The sequence below is a fragment of the Ricinus communis genome, chromosome 10 (genome assembly GCF_019578655.1).
Source record: "Ricinus communis isolate WT05 ecotype wild-type chromosome 10, ASM1957865v1, whole genome shotgun sequence".
NCBI classification, from domain to species: domain Eukaryota; kingdom Viridiplantae; phylum Streptophyta; class Magnoliopsida; order Malpighiales; family Euphorbiaceae; genus Ricinus; species Ricinus communis.
Genome location: NC_063265.1, coordinates 10961733 through 10979895, shown reverse-complemented (window position 1 = coordinate 10979895; position 18163 = coordinate 10961733). Strand labels below are relative to the sequence as shown.

General features: G+C 33.9%; 3 protein-coding genes across 4 annotated transcripts; 1 reads left to right on the top strand and 2 right to left on the bottom strand.

Moving 5' to 3' along the window:
* Positions 1–462: 462 nt before the first annotated feature.
* Positions 463–6944, bottom strand: LOC8269081 (ankyrin-1). Its single transcript, XM_015726680.3, has 13 exons — positions 6768–6944; positions 6562–6624; positions 6290–6460; positions 5960–6091; positions 5588–5727; positions 5048–5134; positions 3802–3927; positions 3522–3674; positions 3145–3216; positions 2614–2715; positions 1691–1861; positions 1526–1605; positions 463–929 (listed from the first exon to the last, which is right to left on the bottom strand). The coding sequence occupies exons 1-13, from the start codon at positions 6796–6798 to the stop codon at positions 872–874; spliced, it is 1386 nt and encodes a 461-aa protein (XP_015582166.1). The 5' UTR covers positions 6799–6944; the 3' UTR covers positions 463–871.
* Positions 6945–7589: 645 nt separating this feature from the next.
* On the bottom strand, positions 7590–9531 carry LOC8269080. Of its 2 annotated transcripts, none has more exons than XM_002531230.3 (2): positions 8582–9531; positions 7590–8092 (listed from the first exon to the last, which is right to left on the bottom strand). In XM_002531230.3, exons 1-2 carry the CDS (start codon positions 9351–9353, stop codon positions 8013–8015), a joined length of 852 nt encoding a protein of 283 aa, XP_002531276.2. In that variant the 5' UTR covers positions 9354–9531; the 3' UTR covers positions 7590–8012. The 2 variants fall into 2 exon arrangements, with proteins under 2 accessions (XP_002531276.2, XP_015582167.2); XM_015726681.2 differs by having other exon boundaries at positions 8588–9531.
* Positions 9532–11507: 1976 nt separating this feature from the next.
* On the top strand, positions 11508–15398 carry LOC8269079 (receptor-like protein kinase ANXUR1). The gene is given in 2 exon segments (XM_048380012.1): positions 11508–14973; positions 14975–15398. Coding segments are annotated over 2 exon segments (2598 nt in total). The 5' UTR covers positions 11508–12493; the 3' UTR covers positions 15093–15398.
* The last annotated feature ends 2765 nt before the right edge of the window (positions 15399–18163 follow it).

The window sequence follows — 18163 nt, the reverse complement described above, 5'->3', positions numbered from 1 at the left end:
CCATATAGTCAAATTATGGGGACAATTATAAGTAGCATTTGGATACCAGTATTTTCAGATGATCTTGACAATCTTTGTCTGTTCATTAGAGCCGACACACCTACAATTCTAGGACTATGTCGACCTTTAACTCGGGTAAATTCTAGTTAAATTTTCTATTTCTACCCCAGAGAGATAATGAGTTTGTTTTACCCGTTCCAAAGTATTAGAACTCCATAGTTTATACCTCTAATGATCAGTGTATATCGAATTAATAACTAAGAATTGATCGTATTCATTTCAAGATATTAAAATCCACATTTTAAGTCTTAATGATTGCTGCATATATCACCACTCAGATAACTCCCTCCTCTGTCGTTTTAAGAAAAATTAAAAGAATTACACAGCACGATTCATAGGCAGATTACAAATGCCGCAACAGACTTCACACGGAACAAGAATATAAATATTATCATACCCACATTATAAAAATGAAAACGATATGATATATAACTTTCCCATATAATAGTAGTTTACCCTCCTTCCAACTTAGTCTGAACGTAATTCCACTCAGAATTCTTAAGAAATTGCAATGGAAGACTATTTCAAAGCGCCAAAAGAAGCAGCCTTTCTGTAGACTGGTTACCCTTTTAATGGATCTAAGGAAACCCCGGAAAAATTGTATCAATTTATAACGACTTGCATGATACAGTCAGCATATTGAACATCACTTTCTATGTACATCATGTCTATCCCATCCTTTCCAGAGGATTTAAAGTTCAAGATAAGGATAAGCTCATTTGTAGCCGGGGGATGTATGTGATGCCAAATGTTCGCGCATAACCTTCTTCTATCTTTCTTCTTGGTACCAACATATCACCAAAAGCACATATTATGATTTCTTTTCCTGATCTGTTCCGTGAAACTTTTTCCCAGTATCGACGGCTTCCCTGTAAATATATGGCAAGGGGTTGCATTACTAATAAGCATGTTAATGTAGAAAGATATTAGCAAATCTAATGAATGGAAGTCACTGAATAAGCTGTGTGACAAAAGCATTGCCCTATACAAAGTGTCGGGACAAGAAATTTTGATGTGCTTGTGTAGTGGAAGGAACTAATTTATTGCTTTTTTTATAGGTTCTATAAATTCTTACAAACTTCTCCAGAGCACTACAAGCAATGCATATTAAGGGAATGTGATTTAAAATTATTTCAGAACCACCATGAAACTGAGGCTAGAAAATCAATTTCCCCACCATCACCACAAAAAACCCTAGAGAATCCTATTTGATTTACAAAAAATTGACATACTTTATATTTACCATACAAATTCTTTGCACTGCCCTCTTCAAACCAAGATAGATTAAGAATGCAATCTTGTCCAAGTGGCCTAGGAAATAATTTTGTGTTCTGGCCTAGAGTAGTTTATCTGGCACATTCTAAATTGCTTAATAAGAGGATGTTAAACGGGTGGCAATTTAGTTGTCATGCTAAATTGAGAAAGAAAAAGCAAAGCAGGAAAATTTGAAGAGCGTTACACGAACCTAAATGCAGCCACAAGCTCTTTATTTTCCGGATCAAGCTTCACACCCTCGTAAAATGAATTTGCAGCTTCATCAAACCTCTGCAATTAAAATGAAGCCAAGAATTGCTCAGAAAATACAGATCTTGATATCATTCACATGAAGAGAGAGAGAGAGAGTGCGTGCCTGCAATAAACGCAGAGCTGCACCTTCCCGATAGCAAGCTTTTGTCCAATCTGGTCTTAATGATCTGCAGGTCTTTGCATCAGCTAAGGCGTGCTCAGGCTGTCCAAGGCGTATCCAACAAAGGCTTCTATTTGAAAGCAAAATGGCATCAGTAGGGTCTAGATCAATTGCCTGCAAATGCAACATCAAATCACTAAACATCCAGAAAGGTCATACCTACAATACAACTAAGGGCCCATTTCTATCTGTGGTTATGGTTAGCTGTCAGCAGCTGGCTCTATGCAGCCTTATCAGTAGCAGATGGAAGCCAAGTACCCTAACAGCTAGAAATCCCAACTTTTAGCATTTTAATTAAATATGCAATGCTACTCCAATGGCTAAAGTAAGCAGATGCTACAACCAATAATTGGGGTCCAAATGCCAAATGGTAGCTCCAAAGAAATAACTAATTCAAGCACTATTCTTCTCAATTAAAGGGCATAAACAGCAGGTACCTTGCAGCAATTACAAACACCTAGAAAGGCTCATTTAATTCTGGATCTTCTAGTCCTCTTTCCATATAAAGAGTAACCTCTTTTGATAATGTTTGCTCTATTAAGTTCCTCATCCTAATAATAACCTTATCCATAAAATCAATCCAACTACTATTTTCCATGCTTCAGCAGAACTAGTTTAAACTTTTTTTAAAATTCAATTCTAAGCTGTTCAGCAAATGATTATATGTTATTGAGTTCGAAAGGAACTGGATCAGTGGCCATGGCTATCTTCTTCTTTAGAAGTGGAAAAGAAACATACAGCATGTTACAAGCACAAAAAGGTATACGACCCAGTGAATGCCTCTTGAGCAAGAAAATCCAATAATCTAGTTAAAGAACAAAGGGAACTCTAAGCTTTATCAATTTGATATGATATGAATACTATACTTGTGTATAAGCATCCACAGCCATACGATAATCCTTTCTTTTGAAAGCATCATCTCCTCTTGCTTTTGCTTCTGCAGCTCTCCTCTTCGCTTCAGGTGATACCTAAACAAGTTAAGATAGTACATGAGGATGCAACTCAGAATAATATCTTTTTTCGACCAAATTTCCATTCTTGAGCTTCTATTCATTTTAAAGCATTTGCAATTTTTATGGATCAGTTGTGCTGCGACCAGCCAGTCCCATTTGTGTTTCATGTGACCACAATCACAAGTTACAATCTACAAAATTTTTTAGGAAATTGAGTATTCTAGGACTGAACAAACATTTTGTCATAAGTTGAAGGACTTCTGGAATGCATAATTTTTTTAATATAAAAATAATAAAATGAAAAATATTTACAAAATTTAGAAAGTATTAAAGGAATTGATGGAATTTTATAATGTATATATCCAAAATGTCATCCTGAAATAGAGAATTTTGATGGAGAGAAAGAAAAAGAATGCTAAAGCAATACAGAGTAAAAGCAAATACCTCAGAAATATCCTTTTTGGGTACTGTAGTGCCCTCTGCAGCAACATCTCCCCTTAGATTCCTCATTTCTTCCTGCAAAGCATAGAAGAATGTTCAACAGCCTGATCCCTTGGAACCAAAATAGACAAACTAACCACAGGCAAGCGCCAAGTAAATAATAAAAATGCACAGGTGAGTACTACCAAGAGCATCTCACTCATTTGTACTTCTATTATCAACCTCTCAGTATTAAATGATGTCAAAACTTTCAAGAGAAGAATACACAATGAGATGAAATTAAGGATGCAAGAGAACCTTAGTCATAAACCTGTAAAGAGTATATACCAGCCCATACTCAAACTGAATTTACAAAAAGCAAATTTTAAAGATCTAAGTACCAGTTGTTTGTCAAATTCGGTATGCATATGCCCAAGAATTCCATCAACAGTCCACTCTGCAATATCATCAACTTTTGATGTCAAGGGAAAAAGGATCTCAACAGCTGCACGATTGCCTCTTGCCGCTGCAACCTGTATTGGTTTCTGACCATCCTGCGAGGCAAACAGAAACGCAATAATTTCCAAATACATTGAGTTGTCAATTCAATAGAAAAAAGGATAAAGAAGAACAAGAGAAAACAAACTAAGAATAAATCATCAAGACAAAGATATGAAGCACCTCATCAATGACATTAGGATCAGTGCCAGCTTTTAGCAAACAATGCAATATTTCTGAGCTTCCGTTATCAGCAGCAATGTGCAATGGAGTGGCTCCACCAGCAGTAATATTCACATTAGCACCTGCCTGCACATATAGGAAAGCACAAAACCATATAATAAACATAACCAGCATCAATAAAATCACAGATAGTCAGCACTAAAAGTAGTAACATTCTGATGCAGATCAAGAATATAGGGATTTGAAAATTTTAATCTTAATTATAGAAGTAAAAATTTTCTCCTGATTAATTTTTGAAAGTTCAAATTAAGTTGCATTTAAGAATTTACTATCATTAGGATTACTTAGATATTATTTAATCTCTATCCTAATTAGTACTATTGTTTAGGATTTTCCTAGTCAGTATTAATTTATAATTCTCCTAGTTTAGGATCCCTAGTCCTAGTAATCTTGGAATTAGTTTTTGTTCTATGAATGTCTAGTCTTGTAGTACTTTATCTTCAGTTCTTTCAGAGTTAGTTCTATTATAAAACTATAGCAGTGTTGCTATTTTGAGTTGTGCGATGCAATTCTCCTACCCTAGGATGCCAAAGAAACCTTTGGATGTGACGTCCAAGTATCCTTCTAAGTGGGACTCTTAGAAGTTTTTCTTTATCTTTCTTTGTTTTCTACTTATTCAGATCTATTAATCTGCAATTAAATTCAGATTTTAGCTTCTGAATTCCCATATTTTGCGCAAATCAACGTAGAGAGTTTATCCTAAAGCTATCCTATATCACATCCTTAACATCATGCTGAGGCCCTAGTCTATGACAAATATTAAGAGTTTTAAGGCATCGCAAGCATGTATCCATGGCACCTAACTAACCGCACCAACTAGAACCCTCGTTTCAGTAACTAACCGCCAAAATGAAAACGCATGAAGGAAATCTAATTATTCAATTTACTTAAATTTAGATTATTTAAACAAGAATTCCTTTTCTTTGAGGCAACATATCAATGAAAGATGTCCAGAAAATCTCAAGAGAAGAGAACATCATGTTTAGACCATAACCAAAAAATCCAACCCATCAAGAGGAAAAGACAGATAGAGAAAGTAAATCACCAATCAATAACCACAAACAGGCAGCAATCGGAATATAATATACTCTTTCCTTTTCAATTTCAATTACAGCTAACTATATCATGAAACTGAGGATCATCAGTATCAAACCCAATATAGCATGTTGGAGACTAAAGAAGATACCTGAACCAATGATTCTAAGCATGCTACTGAACCAGCAGCAACAGCTGATAGTAATGGAGTTATATTATCTTCAGTTTCGGCATTAGGCTGCAAAAGAGAATCACATAATATAAGAAATTTAATTTATACGTAATAGATATAGAAGTTTTTTCTTTTTGGCAAGTTTTATATGGAAAGCCAATGAATGAAACAATAAACACTCCTTCTACTCCTAGCAATCAAAGATATTATACAGGAAACAAAAGATTCTAGATAATAAGGGTAATAAAAGCATGCTGAGCATAATTTTATACGTCATAAGACATTTAACAGACTGTTCAACTTAGGCACATAGCTTGCTCCTGGGAAGCTGCTCAATAAGAGCAAGAAGCTCCTGCAATAAGAAAATTATATTAGAACCTATGAAATTTCTTCTAAATCTGCTCTCGATCTTATCTTCATAGAAAAAGCAGTGGGAAACACAAAAGCAGGCACTATTCAGCATTCGATATAATGAGCGCTAATAAACGTAAAAAGTAACCAGACAAGAACAAAAGTTACATTAGCATGGTGCTCCAACAAAACTTTCAAAGCATCAGGCTGAGCATGACCAGCAGCCCAAATCAGTGGTGTGCCAGCATCACTTTGTGAATCAACCTCAACACCCTTGGATAGTAAATACCTTAGCAACTCTATGTTTCCTGCAAACAAGCACGACACATTGGATTAAAAGTAGGATTGGATGGCTAACTGAGCCTGAGGAATCAAATTGATATATGTTAAAACTCCATTTCCAACTATGCCATATGCAAACCAACTGAGAGATTATGCATGCAGCAAAACCACACTGCAGACACTCTATACTTGTCAACTTGTCCCTGTCAATCACAAGAGGAAAAAAAAAAAAAGGAGAGGAGAATAAGACAAAGATACCTATCCCTGCAGAATGATGCAAAGCTGTAGCGCCTAAATCACTTGCTACAGCAGGATTGGCACCATGCTCAAGAAGGTACATTGCAGTGGCAGTATGTCCTTGCCGAGCAGCATGGATAAGAGGAGTCTCGCCTGCATTTAATCAACAAATCACAAAAAAAAAAAAATGATCAAAACAACATTCTACCAGTAACCATACATTAATAGTTGATTCTGAGCTTCCCAATTTGCAACTATTATTTATGACCAAAATCAAGAATTTGTCACAAAAATAAGAAAGGGGCATGAAACAATCTACAAAAAGGGATAACGCAAACATTAAAGGCACACCATCATCATCCTTCGTATCCACATCAAGCTTCAAATCCTCCAGTAAGTACTTGCAAACCTCAGTCTTTCCTTCCCTGGCAGCAAAATGAAGTGCCCCTCTTTTATTAGCATCCTTAATATCTGCCACAGTTTTCGCCATTCCTTTCCCATCATCAAGCTGTGCTGCTATATCTATTTAAGCAAATGGCAAAGAATAATATTATTGATCCAACAGATATTTATCAAAGTAAATATAAACTCATAATCCAATTCACAAAAAGAACATAAATTACTTTTAAGAAGATCCAGATTCCCAGTACAAGCAGCCGTAAGAAAGTTTTGAACTTTCTGTCTCACTGCAATGGCAACAAAAACATTAATGAATCAAACTTGTAGATCGGGGAAAAAAAGTCTAAACTTCACGAATTGCGTAAATAGCTACTCATTTTACACAAGTAATGAAAGAGAGAGAGAGGGATAGAGGGATAGTGAGTGTGACCTGCAAGTGCATCCGAAGCATCGGGCGCCATTGCTAGTTAATGAAACCCTAAAAAAGAGAGAACTTTAAGGTTTCTACTAGAGAAAAAAGATGCTGCCTCTGGCAACCTTATGAAGTTTCTGGGTTTTATGTAGAGCCGCAGGGTTTAGTTAAAGAACACAGCTTTTCTTTTTCTTTTTTCTTTTTCTTTATAAATAAATTTTAAAAGCAAAAATCAGATTTATATATATAGAAAAAGACACAATTTTTTCTAACAGTAGTCTTTCATTTTGTTTCTCAATTCGTAAAAATCAATAAACTTCCCACGGAAAAAAAAAAAGACAGAGAAAGAAATCAAATTAACACAAATTAGGATTAGTGTTAAATCTTTTAGAACGTGATCTCTTTGTTATGCTTAATTTTGGCATTTATGGATTATTTTGACGACAATCTAGAACATTATTAATTACTTCTGTTTAATATTAATTTATTTTCTTATTATAATTTATATAAAATTAAAAATTAAAAAGATTAATATTCCAAATAGTTCAAATTTGGATTCGATTTCATCTTTCTTCATCTGCTTTCGGGCAAATATGTTAGCTACGTACAGTTTCATCGTGTCAGCAAACCTTTAATGCCCTCGTGGAAACAGGAGGCCAAAATGGAAAGTGCCAAATCGTACATCCACAATTATATCGGGTACAGATTATAAAATACTATCAGAGTTTTCAAACTTATTATAATGCGAGATTTAATTTAATAGATGATTTAAGATTTAAATATCTCAAATATTATGTTATAATAAGCGTATGCCAGTATAATCCATTGAAGAATTTATGATTTCTTTTAACAACACAGAAATGAAGATGTTGCATTTGATAGAAAATGATATATTTCTGGATTTGATTACATTATTTCTAAACGGCCAGTGGATGTTACATTCTTGCTCTTCCCCAAAGAAACTTGTGAAACAGGAATTCAAGGGGAAGAAGAAATAACGATGATGGATGCACAACTCTCTCTCTCTCTCTAAAACCAGAGTTGTCATCGAAAGCCAACAGACCCAAAAACGGCAGCGGCAGCCCACCATTTTTACTTTTCCTTTGTTCCGGGGGGGTTCGCGGTGTTGGGTAAATGCCTAATAATAGCAGCAGGTAGCTCTGAAGTGAGAATCCTAATTCTTGAAAAACTCAAGCCAATCTCTCTCTCTCTCTCTCTCTCTCTCTCTCTCTTTCTCCTATACAAGCCATCCCACACTTCCGATCAATAAGACTGCATCACTGAACATGCCACGGCTTGGGCCCAATGCCTCAACTTGGTCTTCACCTGTTGAGGATCATCCCCTGCACCCACCCACAAAACAAAGAAACCTCAATATTACAAAATATATATTCCATCTCCAACATCAATTAACAAAAAGAAAAAACCTCCATGCTCAGCTAATATTACACCAAGATGAATTTCGTCTTTGTATTAATGTTATATGAATCTAGATTTCTTATTAATACTACTAAAGCACAATTAAGAATTTAAGTCTGATAGAGGCACAAAATATGAAAAAAAGAAAATCTAATTGGGAGGATATTTATATGCAATTTTTATTGCCTCTCCAGTCCCACCAGTGCTTCGTTCGTGTATGCAACGCAAACCAAATGCATAATGAGGTGGTTGAATTCCTATATTAATAGCATGGAATAATGAATTTAACACTTTAATTTTGCTTGTAAATCATTATCAGACATTCATTGTTGATTAGTAAGGAAAATTTCGATGCTATATTTGTTATCTTATCTCGAATTATGTCAGTATTATTATATGAATAGATAAAGGACCTGTACTTGGGCTGCATATTTTCCAGTCTGATTCAAACATTGGGCTTCCGAACGAGGACGACCGCGCACCTAGCGACGCCGTTGATCCAGGCGTGGACACGGGGCTTGGAGAAAGTTGTCGGTTCACAGCGAAATAAAGATCCAAAGCTGGTAATGTACTGCATAATTGCTGCCCTTCTTCTTCATTAAACCCAAAACCGAGTTCTATACAACCTTTCAGTTCATGTAAGTCTTCATCAGTCAAGTCATCGGAGTCAACAACGTTAATGCCGTTTCTTCTACGTTCCTGGTTCAAAATCTGGCGCCGCCGCCTTTCCCATGCAATGTCACGACGTGTCTCACACATAGATAACTGTTTGGACAACCGTTTCTTGTTCTTCCATATTGGCAGTGGTGCCAGCGGCATGTGTTGTAACTCCTCCGATTCTGACTCATGCAATGATGAAGACGAAGACGATGATGATAACGATGGAGATCCCATTTTAGCTTTTGCCTCAAAATCTCCCATCCCAAATATAAAAAGAATATTACAAGGCTGTACAAGAAGATTGGTATGAAGTATGGAAAGAGAAACAGGCGGCGGTCGGCTGGGGAAGAAGCCGTCCGCGCGCCGCCCTGAGTGTGGGATGGGGCGGGGCGAGGTGGCAGATAAAAAAGATTGAAGATAGATATATATAGGGAGCAAAAAATGTAAAATCCTATTGAATATTTTATGAAAGGAGGAACGTCCTATGACACCAGCCCAAACCAGCTCAAGCAAGAGGTGATGCATAGGGTTTTAATGGTGGAGGGAGAGAGGAGTAGGTTGACAGGTACATACTTGCGGCTGTCACGCCAATCCGTTATCTGTTAGACCGTTCATTTCTAACTTCCTCGTGTTAATTTTGGAGGGGTTTTTAGGTTAAAGTTTTCTTTTTTCTTTTTTCTAAATTAGTCTTAACGACTCGTATCAAACCATTTAAAGAATCAACAGAAAACTTATCTAAAAGAATTGAATAATTGCAGCTGCTAATTCTATTTTTAATTTTCACTCTTAAAATTTTCAATTTTCAATTTTATATTTATATTTCTATCGACCAATCAAAATATATACATATAATATTTTTAATTAATTAATATGGGTTAACCAATTCATGAAAAATTATAATTCAGTTTCGGTTTGAAAAGCATATAAACTGTTTCTTTGGGAAGGGAAGGGTGCTCACCCCTACCTATATATGCTCTTATAAATGCGTGGCCATGTTTATTTATTTTCTACTTAATTTCAGGAAATGAATGGTTTTATATTTAATTATAATTAATCCAGGATCGCAAATTCATTTAGCGTTAATTTATTGAGTTTCACGCATTTACAGTTCATGATAATATATAATTTATACTCTTTTTGTCCATGCCAAATTACTCTATCAAAATTTATATATAGCTTACTTTACCTGATCAATGTAGCCGGGGGCTGATAAATTAAACCGTTTGATAGAATTTTATTAACGATTATTATTAGTATATTAAATGACCATTGAAGGTATAATTTATCGTTAAATATTTTTTTATTATATTATATTTAATAATACAAAATAATAAAATAACTTATAATAATTAGAAATTATATATTTAATTTTTTTAGCTCAATTGTACTTATTATTAAAATTATTTTAAAAATTATTTTAAAAATAAAAATTTAAAATATAATTCTACTAATAAAAATTTCTAATTTCAAATACTATAAATTAAGACATTATAATTATTTAACTATTAAAAATAATTTAAAAAAAATTATAATAAATTATAATAAGGATAATAATGTCTAAATAAATAAAAAATTAAATCAGCTATCAGTTATTGTTTTTTTAAGTTCTTATCAAATATTTTAATATAATTATTCAGTAAAAAATAGCTATGTGCATTAAATTTTTCAACAAACACATTCTTAGTGTGATACGTAGACATGAGACCTATTCTGTTAAAAGAGTAATCACCAAGTGGTTCCAAACTTAGAATTTATGGATGAGGATCTCGTACGGTTGCTCTTCAGGTCTCGAGGACTCCCTTTTGGAGTGTTTTATTTATTGGAAATAAGGGTCCCTACTAACACATCAAAAAAAAAAATTTCTATGGCAGTTCTGTCGATCGGCCCTTGCTGGTGAGTTCCAAGTTAGATAGACGTGGAACAAGTATCTGATCCCTCTGCCACCGTAAACGATTTGCGACATTGCCCATGGGCTAGACTAATTTGGCTTAGTGCGTCTATGTCAATTACAATGTCAGAGGTAAAGGGTGCTAATATATAAATCATGGAATGCAGATAGAATGAAAGAGTCTGTCCAGGTTTTGTTCTAAAATTTTATTGTGATAGCCTGGTGTCTATGGTATGGCAGAAACTTTTTTAATTTATCTCCAAGCTAAACTCTTTGGAGTTTGCAGATATTTTGTATATAGCTAGCTACCAGGTTGCAGACTGATTTCAAGGCAGCAAATGATGTACAAGTGACTTCGAGACAGCATCATCATACTTGAACCTCTTGATCATCAGCTCCGATTGCAGGAACTGGAAAACTAATGTTGATACAGCTATAAGAATTGTTGGTTTGGGAGCTGTCATTCGTGAGTCTGATGGTCAGGAGGTAGTGGGCTCAACTGTCAAATTTGTTCCTTTGTCTTGCGATGCTGAAGTGGATGAAATCGAGGCTCTAGTTTTTAGTTTTTCAGTTTGCTAATTTGCACTTAAACTATCAGGATATTGAAACAGATTGTCGACAAGCTATTAGAATTTTTTAAGCGAGACACGTAGCTGGCTCATACTTGTATTTACTGGCTTTGGATGTTAACGAGTTAGTGGCTCAGTTCCATCTTTGCTTTCTATGTTGAACTTCAAGAGATACCAATAGAGCAGCACATGCATTGGCGTCTTTAACTTTTCACTGTGCATGACAATAAATAGAGGAAGAAAGAAAAGGTATTTTAAAGGGAAGTAAAGACAGTTGAAGGAAAAAAAAAAAAAAAGTATATAATTATTAGATGAAAGAAGGAAAAATTTAATCAAGTTTTGATTTTTTTTAAATTACTGTTACAGTATAAAAAGGATAATTAAAGAATAAATTTTAATTCTTTTTAATGAATTGAAACTTATTACACTCTAAAGAATAAATCCTTTTCTCTATTAAGAAATATTAATAGTCAATTTTTCCCACACTTTCAATTTCTTTTCTAACTATGTACTTCACAATCCATGTATCTCTATATCCTGAGAATTAAAACTTTTTAGATTTGTAAACAACAGTATTAACTAACAGCAGCTACTCAATTTACTTACCTTCAATTGATTAATTTGGTTCAAGATATTGTAATGTTTTTATAGTTGTGAAAGAAAAAGCTTGCAAAATTTTCCCTACATAAAGGGTAAGAATTTACTTTCCATCACATGAATAATCTCACCCAATTCATGAATGGATATAATTGCTTAATTTAGCATATTGTTTAGCTTTCAGTGGAAACTAACATCCATTAGAACCAACCAAATTTGAAGTTGTACGATTCTTTCTCTCCTTCATCAATTCCCAACTTCCGAATCTAACCAAACAAGAAAAAATTGGAACAGGAAAAGAAAAAAAGAAAAAAGAAAAAACATAACCAAACCGCAAAAGAACATAATTTTTCACCAACTTTTCTTGCCTGGATTGATCCCCTCTAATCCAGGCACCAGTCTCCATGGATAGTTAAAGCTAGCTTGGCAAACTAATCCCTTTTTAAAGTTAAACACAAGAAAAGGAAAATAAACAGGCAGCAGAAGTTCTTGAAGTTCCTGGCGTACAGGAAAGCTGTCTTTCTTCTCTGTTGTGAAAAAGGCTTCTTGAGTTTTCCTGTACGCCGATCGAGCTGCATGCCCTCATTGTCAATATCCAGTACTAATTAGCTATGAATTTCAATACCCATATGTTGTTTTTCGTTGCCTGTTTTTCTCTTCTTTTTGACGCCATTTATGTGTCGAGTGCGGACATAGCAACATCTTTGTCTTTAAACTGTGGTTCAGATAATGGAGGCAATGATGCTGATGGGAGAAAATGGGAATCAGATGTCAAATACCTTATTGGAAATCATCCACAAGCTAGAGCTCAACATCAAGATTCTTCAATTGTTTCTGATATTCCATTCATGAATGCAAGAATTTTCACATCAGAAGCAACCTACAAACTACCTATCAAACCTAAAACCCGGTATTTTCTCAGACTTTTCTTCTATCCATCAGAATATGCTAGTCTTAATATTTCCCGCTCCTACTTCTCAGTGGTGGCAGCAGGGGTTACACTCTTGAACAATTTCAGCGCTTCAATCACAGCTCAGGCTCTGACACAAGCTTATCTTATAAAAGAGTATTCTCTTGCTGGTATTGATTCTAATACTCTTAATGTCACCTTTAAGCCATCAGATAAGTCTGAAGATGCTTTTGCCTTTGTTAATGGCATTGAGGTGATACCAATCCATGGAGATCTCTTTGGCACGTCGCCAATTGTGGGGTTCTCTGATCAAATTGCTGATTCCAAGCATGCTAATTTGGAGACAATGTACAGATTGAATGTTGCAGGGCAATATATACCGCCAAATCAAGATTCTGGTGGTCTTGCAAGAACTTGGTATAATGATGCCCCTTATTTATTCAGTGCTGCGATGGGGGTTGACATGAAAGCAAACGGGAGGGTTCCGATCAAGTATGGAGATTTTCCAGAGTATGTAGCTCCTCTAAATGTTTACGAAACGGCAAGAAACATGGGACCTGATTCGCTAATCAACTTGAAGTTTAATCTCACATGGTTGTTACAAGTTGATCCCAACTTCAGCTATATCGTTAGGTTCCATTTCTGCGAGTTTGTATTAATCAGAGTTAATCAGATGGCATTTAACATTTATATTAATAATCAAAGTGCTCAAGCTGATCCTTCGCCAGCTGATATACTTGGTTGGACTGAACAACCAGGACAGCCAACATATAAAGACTATATGATTATAGTTAATGACAAGCAAGGTGATGACTATATTCAAGTAGACTTGCATCCATCAACCCTGACAAAACCTGAGATTTATGATGCTGCACTTAATGGATTGGAGGTATTCAAGATAAGCGATAAAGACAATAACTTGGCAGGCCCTAATCCTGAACTATCAGCAATGCTTGCAAAGGATGTAGCTGAAGGTACACAAAAGGATTTTAAGAGTACAGATGACAAAGCTGTGATTGGAGGTGCAGCTGGAGGAGCTGCAGGGTTTTGTTTAGTGGCTGCAATATGCATTGCTTACAACCAAAAGAAGAGGAGAGTTGCTAGCACAGAACCGCATTCATATAGCTGGTTGCCAATCTATGGGAATTCTCATACTACTACAAGCAAATCAACAATCTCTGGTAAGAGTAATAACAACACTCACCTTTCCACATTGGCACAAGGTCTTTGTCGCCATTTCTCTCTGAATGAGATGAAACAAGCGACTAATAATTTCACCGAGTCTAATGTCATTGGTGTCGGAGGCTTCGGAAAGGTGTATAAAGGTGTTATTGATCAAAAAACAAAAGTGGCAATTAAGAGATCAAACCCACAATCTGAACAAGGAGTTAATGAGTTCCAAACTGAGATTGAGATGCTTTCGAAGTTGAGACACAAGCACCTTGTCTCGTTGATTGGTTTCTGTGAAGAAGATGAAGAGATGTGCTTGGTTTATGACTACATGGCACTTGGAACCTTAAGGGAGCATCTATATAGAACGACGAGACCTAAGCTTTCCTGGAAGCAAAGGTTAGAAATTTGTATCGGTTCAGCTAGAGGACTTCACTATCTTCACACTGGAGCAAAGTACACAATCATTCATAGAGATGTAAAGACCACAAACATTCTCTTGGATGAAAATTGGGTTGCTAAGGTTTCAGATTTTGGGCTATCGAAAACTGGTCCTAACATGGAAAACGGCCAGGTTATTACTGTGGTTAAAGGTAGCTTTGGTTACTTAGATCCTGAATATTTTAAAAGGCAACAGCTGACGGAGAAATCCGATGTCTACTCATTTGGAGTTGTTCTTTTCGAAGTATTGTGTGGAAGGCCTGCTCTTAATCCTAGCCTTCCAAAAGAACAAGTTAGTCTTGCTGATTGGGCTCTTCATTGCCAAAAGAAACGCATTCTTGAAGACATTATTGATCCTCTCATCAAGGGAAAAATCAAGCCTGAATGTTTAAAGAAATTCGCGGATACAGCTGAGAAATGCTTATCTGAGGCAGGGATTGAACGTCCTTCCATGGGTGATGTTTTATGGAATCTTGAATTTGCTCTACAATTGCAACAAAGTTCAGACAGTTCAGGGTATAGCATACAAATTGATGGCAGTAGCATTTCAGAAGAAAGCCTAGAAAACCAAGGCAACTCATCATTACATAACGACAGCAACCTCAGTCCTAGATCTTGAATCAAATATGAACTCTGATGACAATTCCAGTGATATCTTTTCTCAGATTATTAATCAGAAAGGGCGATAAGATGCACATTTCTCTTCAGTAATTTAAGACACAAGGAAACAATGGATCAATTCACTGAAGCATTTACTTAAAAAGAGGGTGATCTTCTGCTGTCTGTATTAAATGTTGTTTGCTTTTTATTTAGTATCATTCTTTCAGACTGTTTAATTAATTACCATAACATAGTAACTTGTAGAGTGAAATTCATCAAGCATATAGTGCTGGACTGCATGGTTTAACTGAATCAGCTGCCATTATCAATGTTTTACATCAAAAGTTGTAACCCTGTAACATATTTCATAGAAAAGAAAAAGTAGAATTGTTTTGCTTGAACTCAGTTTTGTAATGGATTAATTTGTTCTTTGCAGTGAATTGCATATGTTTAGAGTTTAACCCTACAAATTAATGCACGCTCACTTCACTAATACCAAATGTAATTACAAAATATTATAAATGATAATGCAGCTAGACCTACCACACTAAATTATGATAAGTACGTATCTTTACCTAATCACTCATCAAATTGACCCTGTACATCTGGCAAGCATCTTAAAGAGCTTAATTTCCATTTTACCTTAGTTATTGGAAATTTTGTGTTGTTTTAATTTCTGAGCTATTGGGTTAACCTTTTCTGATTTATTTGCCATTCTTTTGGGTTACATTTTACTTGTTTGCAAACAAAAGAAAAAGGAGACATAAATCTATAGTGCCACATTGTTAAAACTGTTATTTGCAAGTTATAAAATCATGGTAACCCACTTTTGTAAATATCATGATTAATCTTATCTAGTGATTTATATTTCTAATTTATTTAATATAATCTAGTATTCCTTGCCTTCTTCTTTGACAACTAAGACAGTATTAAACAATTAATTATAAAAAGCCATTAGTTGCGTATATTGGGTAGAATTGATTGCTCAATTTCTAGAAGCTCGACAATTAAATTAGCACACTGAAAAGACATGAATCTGAAATCTTTCGCAATATTTAAAACTTAGTTTAATGGATAATTGGTCATCAATTGCATAATGTCTAAGTCAGGCAAACATTTCAACGGATGAAAAATTGTAAGACGTCTTTTCTTTCTGTTTTTATTATAATATTTAAAATTAATTCGACTGTTATGGACTATAAAATCTTTATAGGTAGTAAAATTTATATTAAATTTTTTTAAAAAAATTATATATTTAAGATTTAAATTTAAAATTTTAATTAAATTAAAAATAATTTTTATTATTTTATCTATACGAGTTTTTTATACTTTTTTTATATTTTCTTTTAAATATCTTTATTACAGGACTGCAAGACTATGCTTGTCATGTGAAATGACTTGTTATGTGCTCCAATTCTATATCTATATCTCATATCTAAAATTAAGTTTTATGTAATTCTTGTATGAAAATTAAGGAGAGAAAACTTATCATCTAACTTGTAATTGTCCTTGTTTAGTGGAGAATATCATTAAGCTTTGCATAGATTTCCAAATTAGAAGCACGCAATTGGATATATATAATATCAATGAAGAATCCCATTTGAGAAGAAAATTAATATATGAAGACCAATGGGGTCATATAATAGACCATGTTTGCTTTAAGTGATAATGATGGATTTATTAATCTTTAACAGGCCAACTATCACATAACAAGTGCCGCCAAAGTCTTACATGTTGATTCTAATTCTAAATTTTATACTTTTATATCAAATGAGTGATCAAACAACTTAAATTACTGATAAAGGGATAACGTACAGAAAGATAGGGATGTCTGCACCACTACATAAAATAAAATAAAAAATTAAATTTATACAATAAATAAAAATATTATTGTGAATTTAGTTTTTATATATTGCATCGAGTTGTTTAGCATATATTTAATATTTATTTAATTAATTTAGTATTTAAAACTGAAATTTTATATATTTTGATATTTACTTGTTTATTTTGATGTTTATTATACATGTTTTGATATTTATTTTGTATATTTGATACTCAAAGATTTTATTAAATAGGATGCATAGAATAGGTTTAACCATTTTATGCACATAAATCAATCAATCACTTTTATATTAAATTTGATTAAGATTAGTGAAAATGTTATTAAATATACATTAGCCTTTCTTTTTAACACTTACAAAACACAACATTAATTGATTAGCAAGTCTAGAAAAGAATATAAAACAATGAGGTAAACTTTTTCTATCAATCCACAAGCACAACAAACATCAATAGGACAAAGGAAAAAGAAAAAAGAAGAAAGTTTACCAATCAAAATGGATTGATATAGTATTATAATGATAATGAATATGGCCCTAAAAGGATGGCAGAATACTAATTAAGATGATATAATAGGACAGAAAAGAAAAGGCAAAAGCAAAAGAGAAATCTATATGAAGAGTTTGGGTCACCATATAGAGACATGATCTTAGCTGCCATAGAGATCCTTCAAAGGAAATTCCTAATTTTCCCATAGGAAGCTAAGGAGAGAAAAATATAAAAAAAAAAAAAAAAAAAAAAAGAAAAGAAAAGGGTACTATTCATAGTGTTGGCGCATTTTCCAAGTTGAACCAAAATTGAGAAGTTCCTTTACAATTTTGTTTGTATAAATTGAAAAAACTAGGAACAGTGGCATCTTCTACCTACTTAATAAAGATTGCACCTTAGCTACATGAGTATGTATTTGGATGACTCTCTTTTCGTCCACAAAGCTCTCTTTAATGGAAATCTTGTTACAAGGCAAACTCACTATCTATAACTATTTGCATTGCAATGGGATTATCTATCTATTCATAATATTCAAAATAGTCGGTGCAACTTAAATCACATTCATATTTCTATAAAATTAAAAAATATATATATAACCATTAAGCTTTAGAGTCCTTCTACAGTGCATCATACGTCTAAAGAATTTTTACTTAGTTATTATATTAAAAAAACTAAATTATTTATATGGTGACCCATTAAATTAATATATATATATAACCATTAAATTTCCGTGAAATCTACAATTTTTTGGAATGGTTTTTCACCATCATTTATTAATTGTGTGAATTTCTTATACCATCGTCTTCACACTTTTTAATTTAAAATTATTTAA

Coding starts and splice junctions, on each gene's coding strand:
- LOC8269081 (XM_015726680.3), bottom strand. CDS start 6,798: ATGGCGCCCGATGCTTCGGATGCACTTGCAG. Junction 6,625..6,767: donor TGCTTCGGATGCACTTGCAG/GTCACACTCACT, acceptor TTGCCATTGCAG/TGAGACAGAAAGTTCAAAAC. Junction 6,092..6,289: donor GGATACGAAGGATGATGATG/GTGTGCCTTTAA, acceptor GATTAAATGCAG/GCGAGACTCCTCTTATCCAT.
- LOC8269080 (XM_002531230.3), bottom strand. CDS start 9,353: ATGCATCACCTCTTGCTTGAGCTGGTTTGGGCTGGTGTCATAGGACGT. Junction 8,093..8,581: donor AATATGCAGCCCAAGTACAG/GTCCTTTATCTA, acceptor GGGTGGGTGCAG/GGGATGATCCTCAACAGGTG.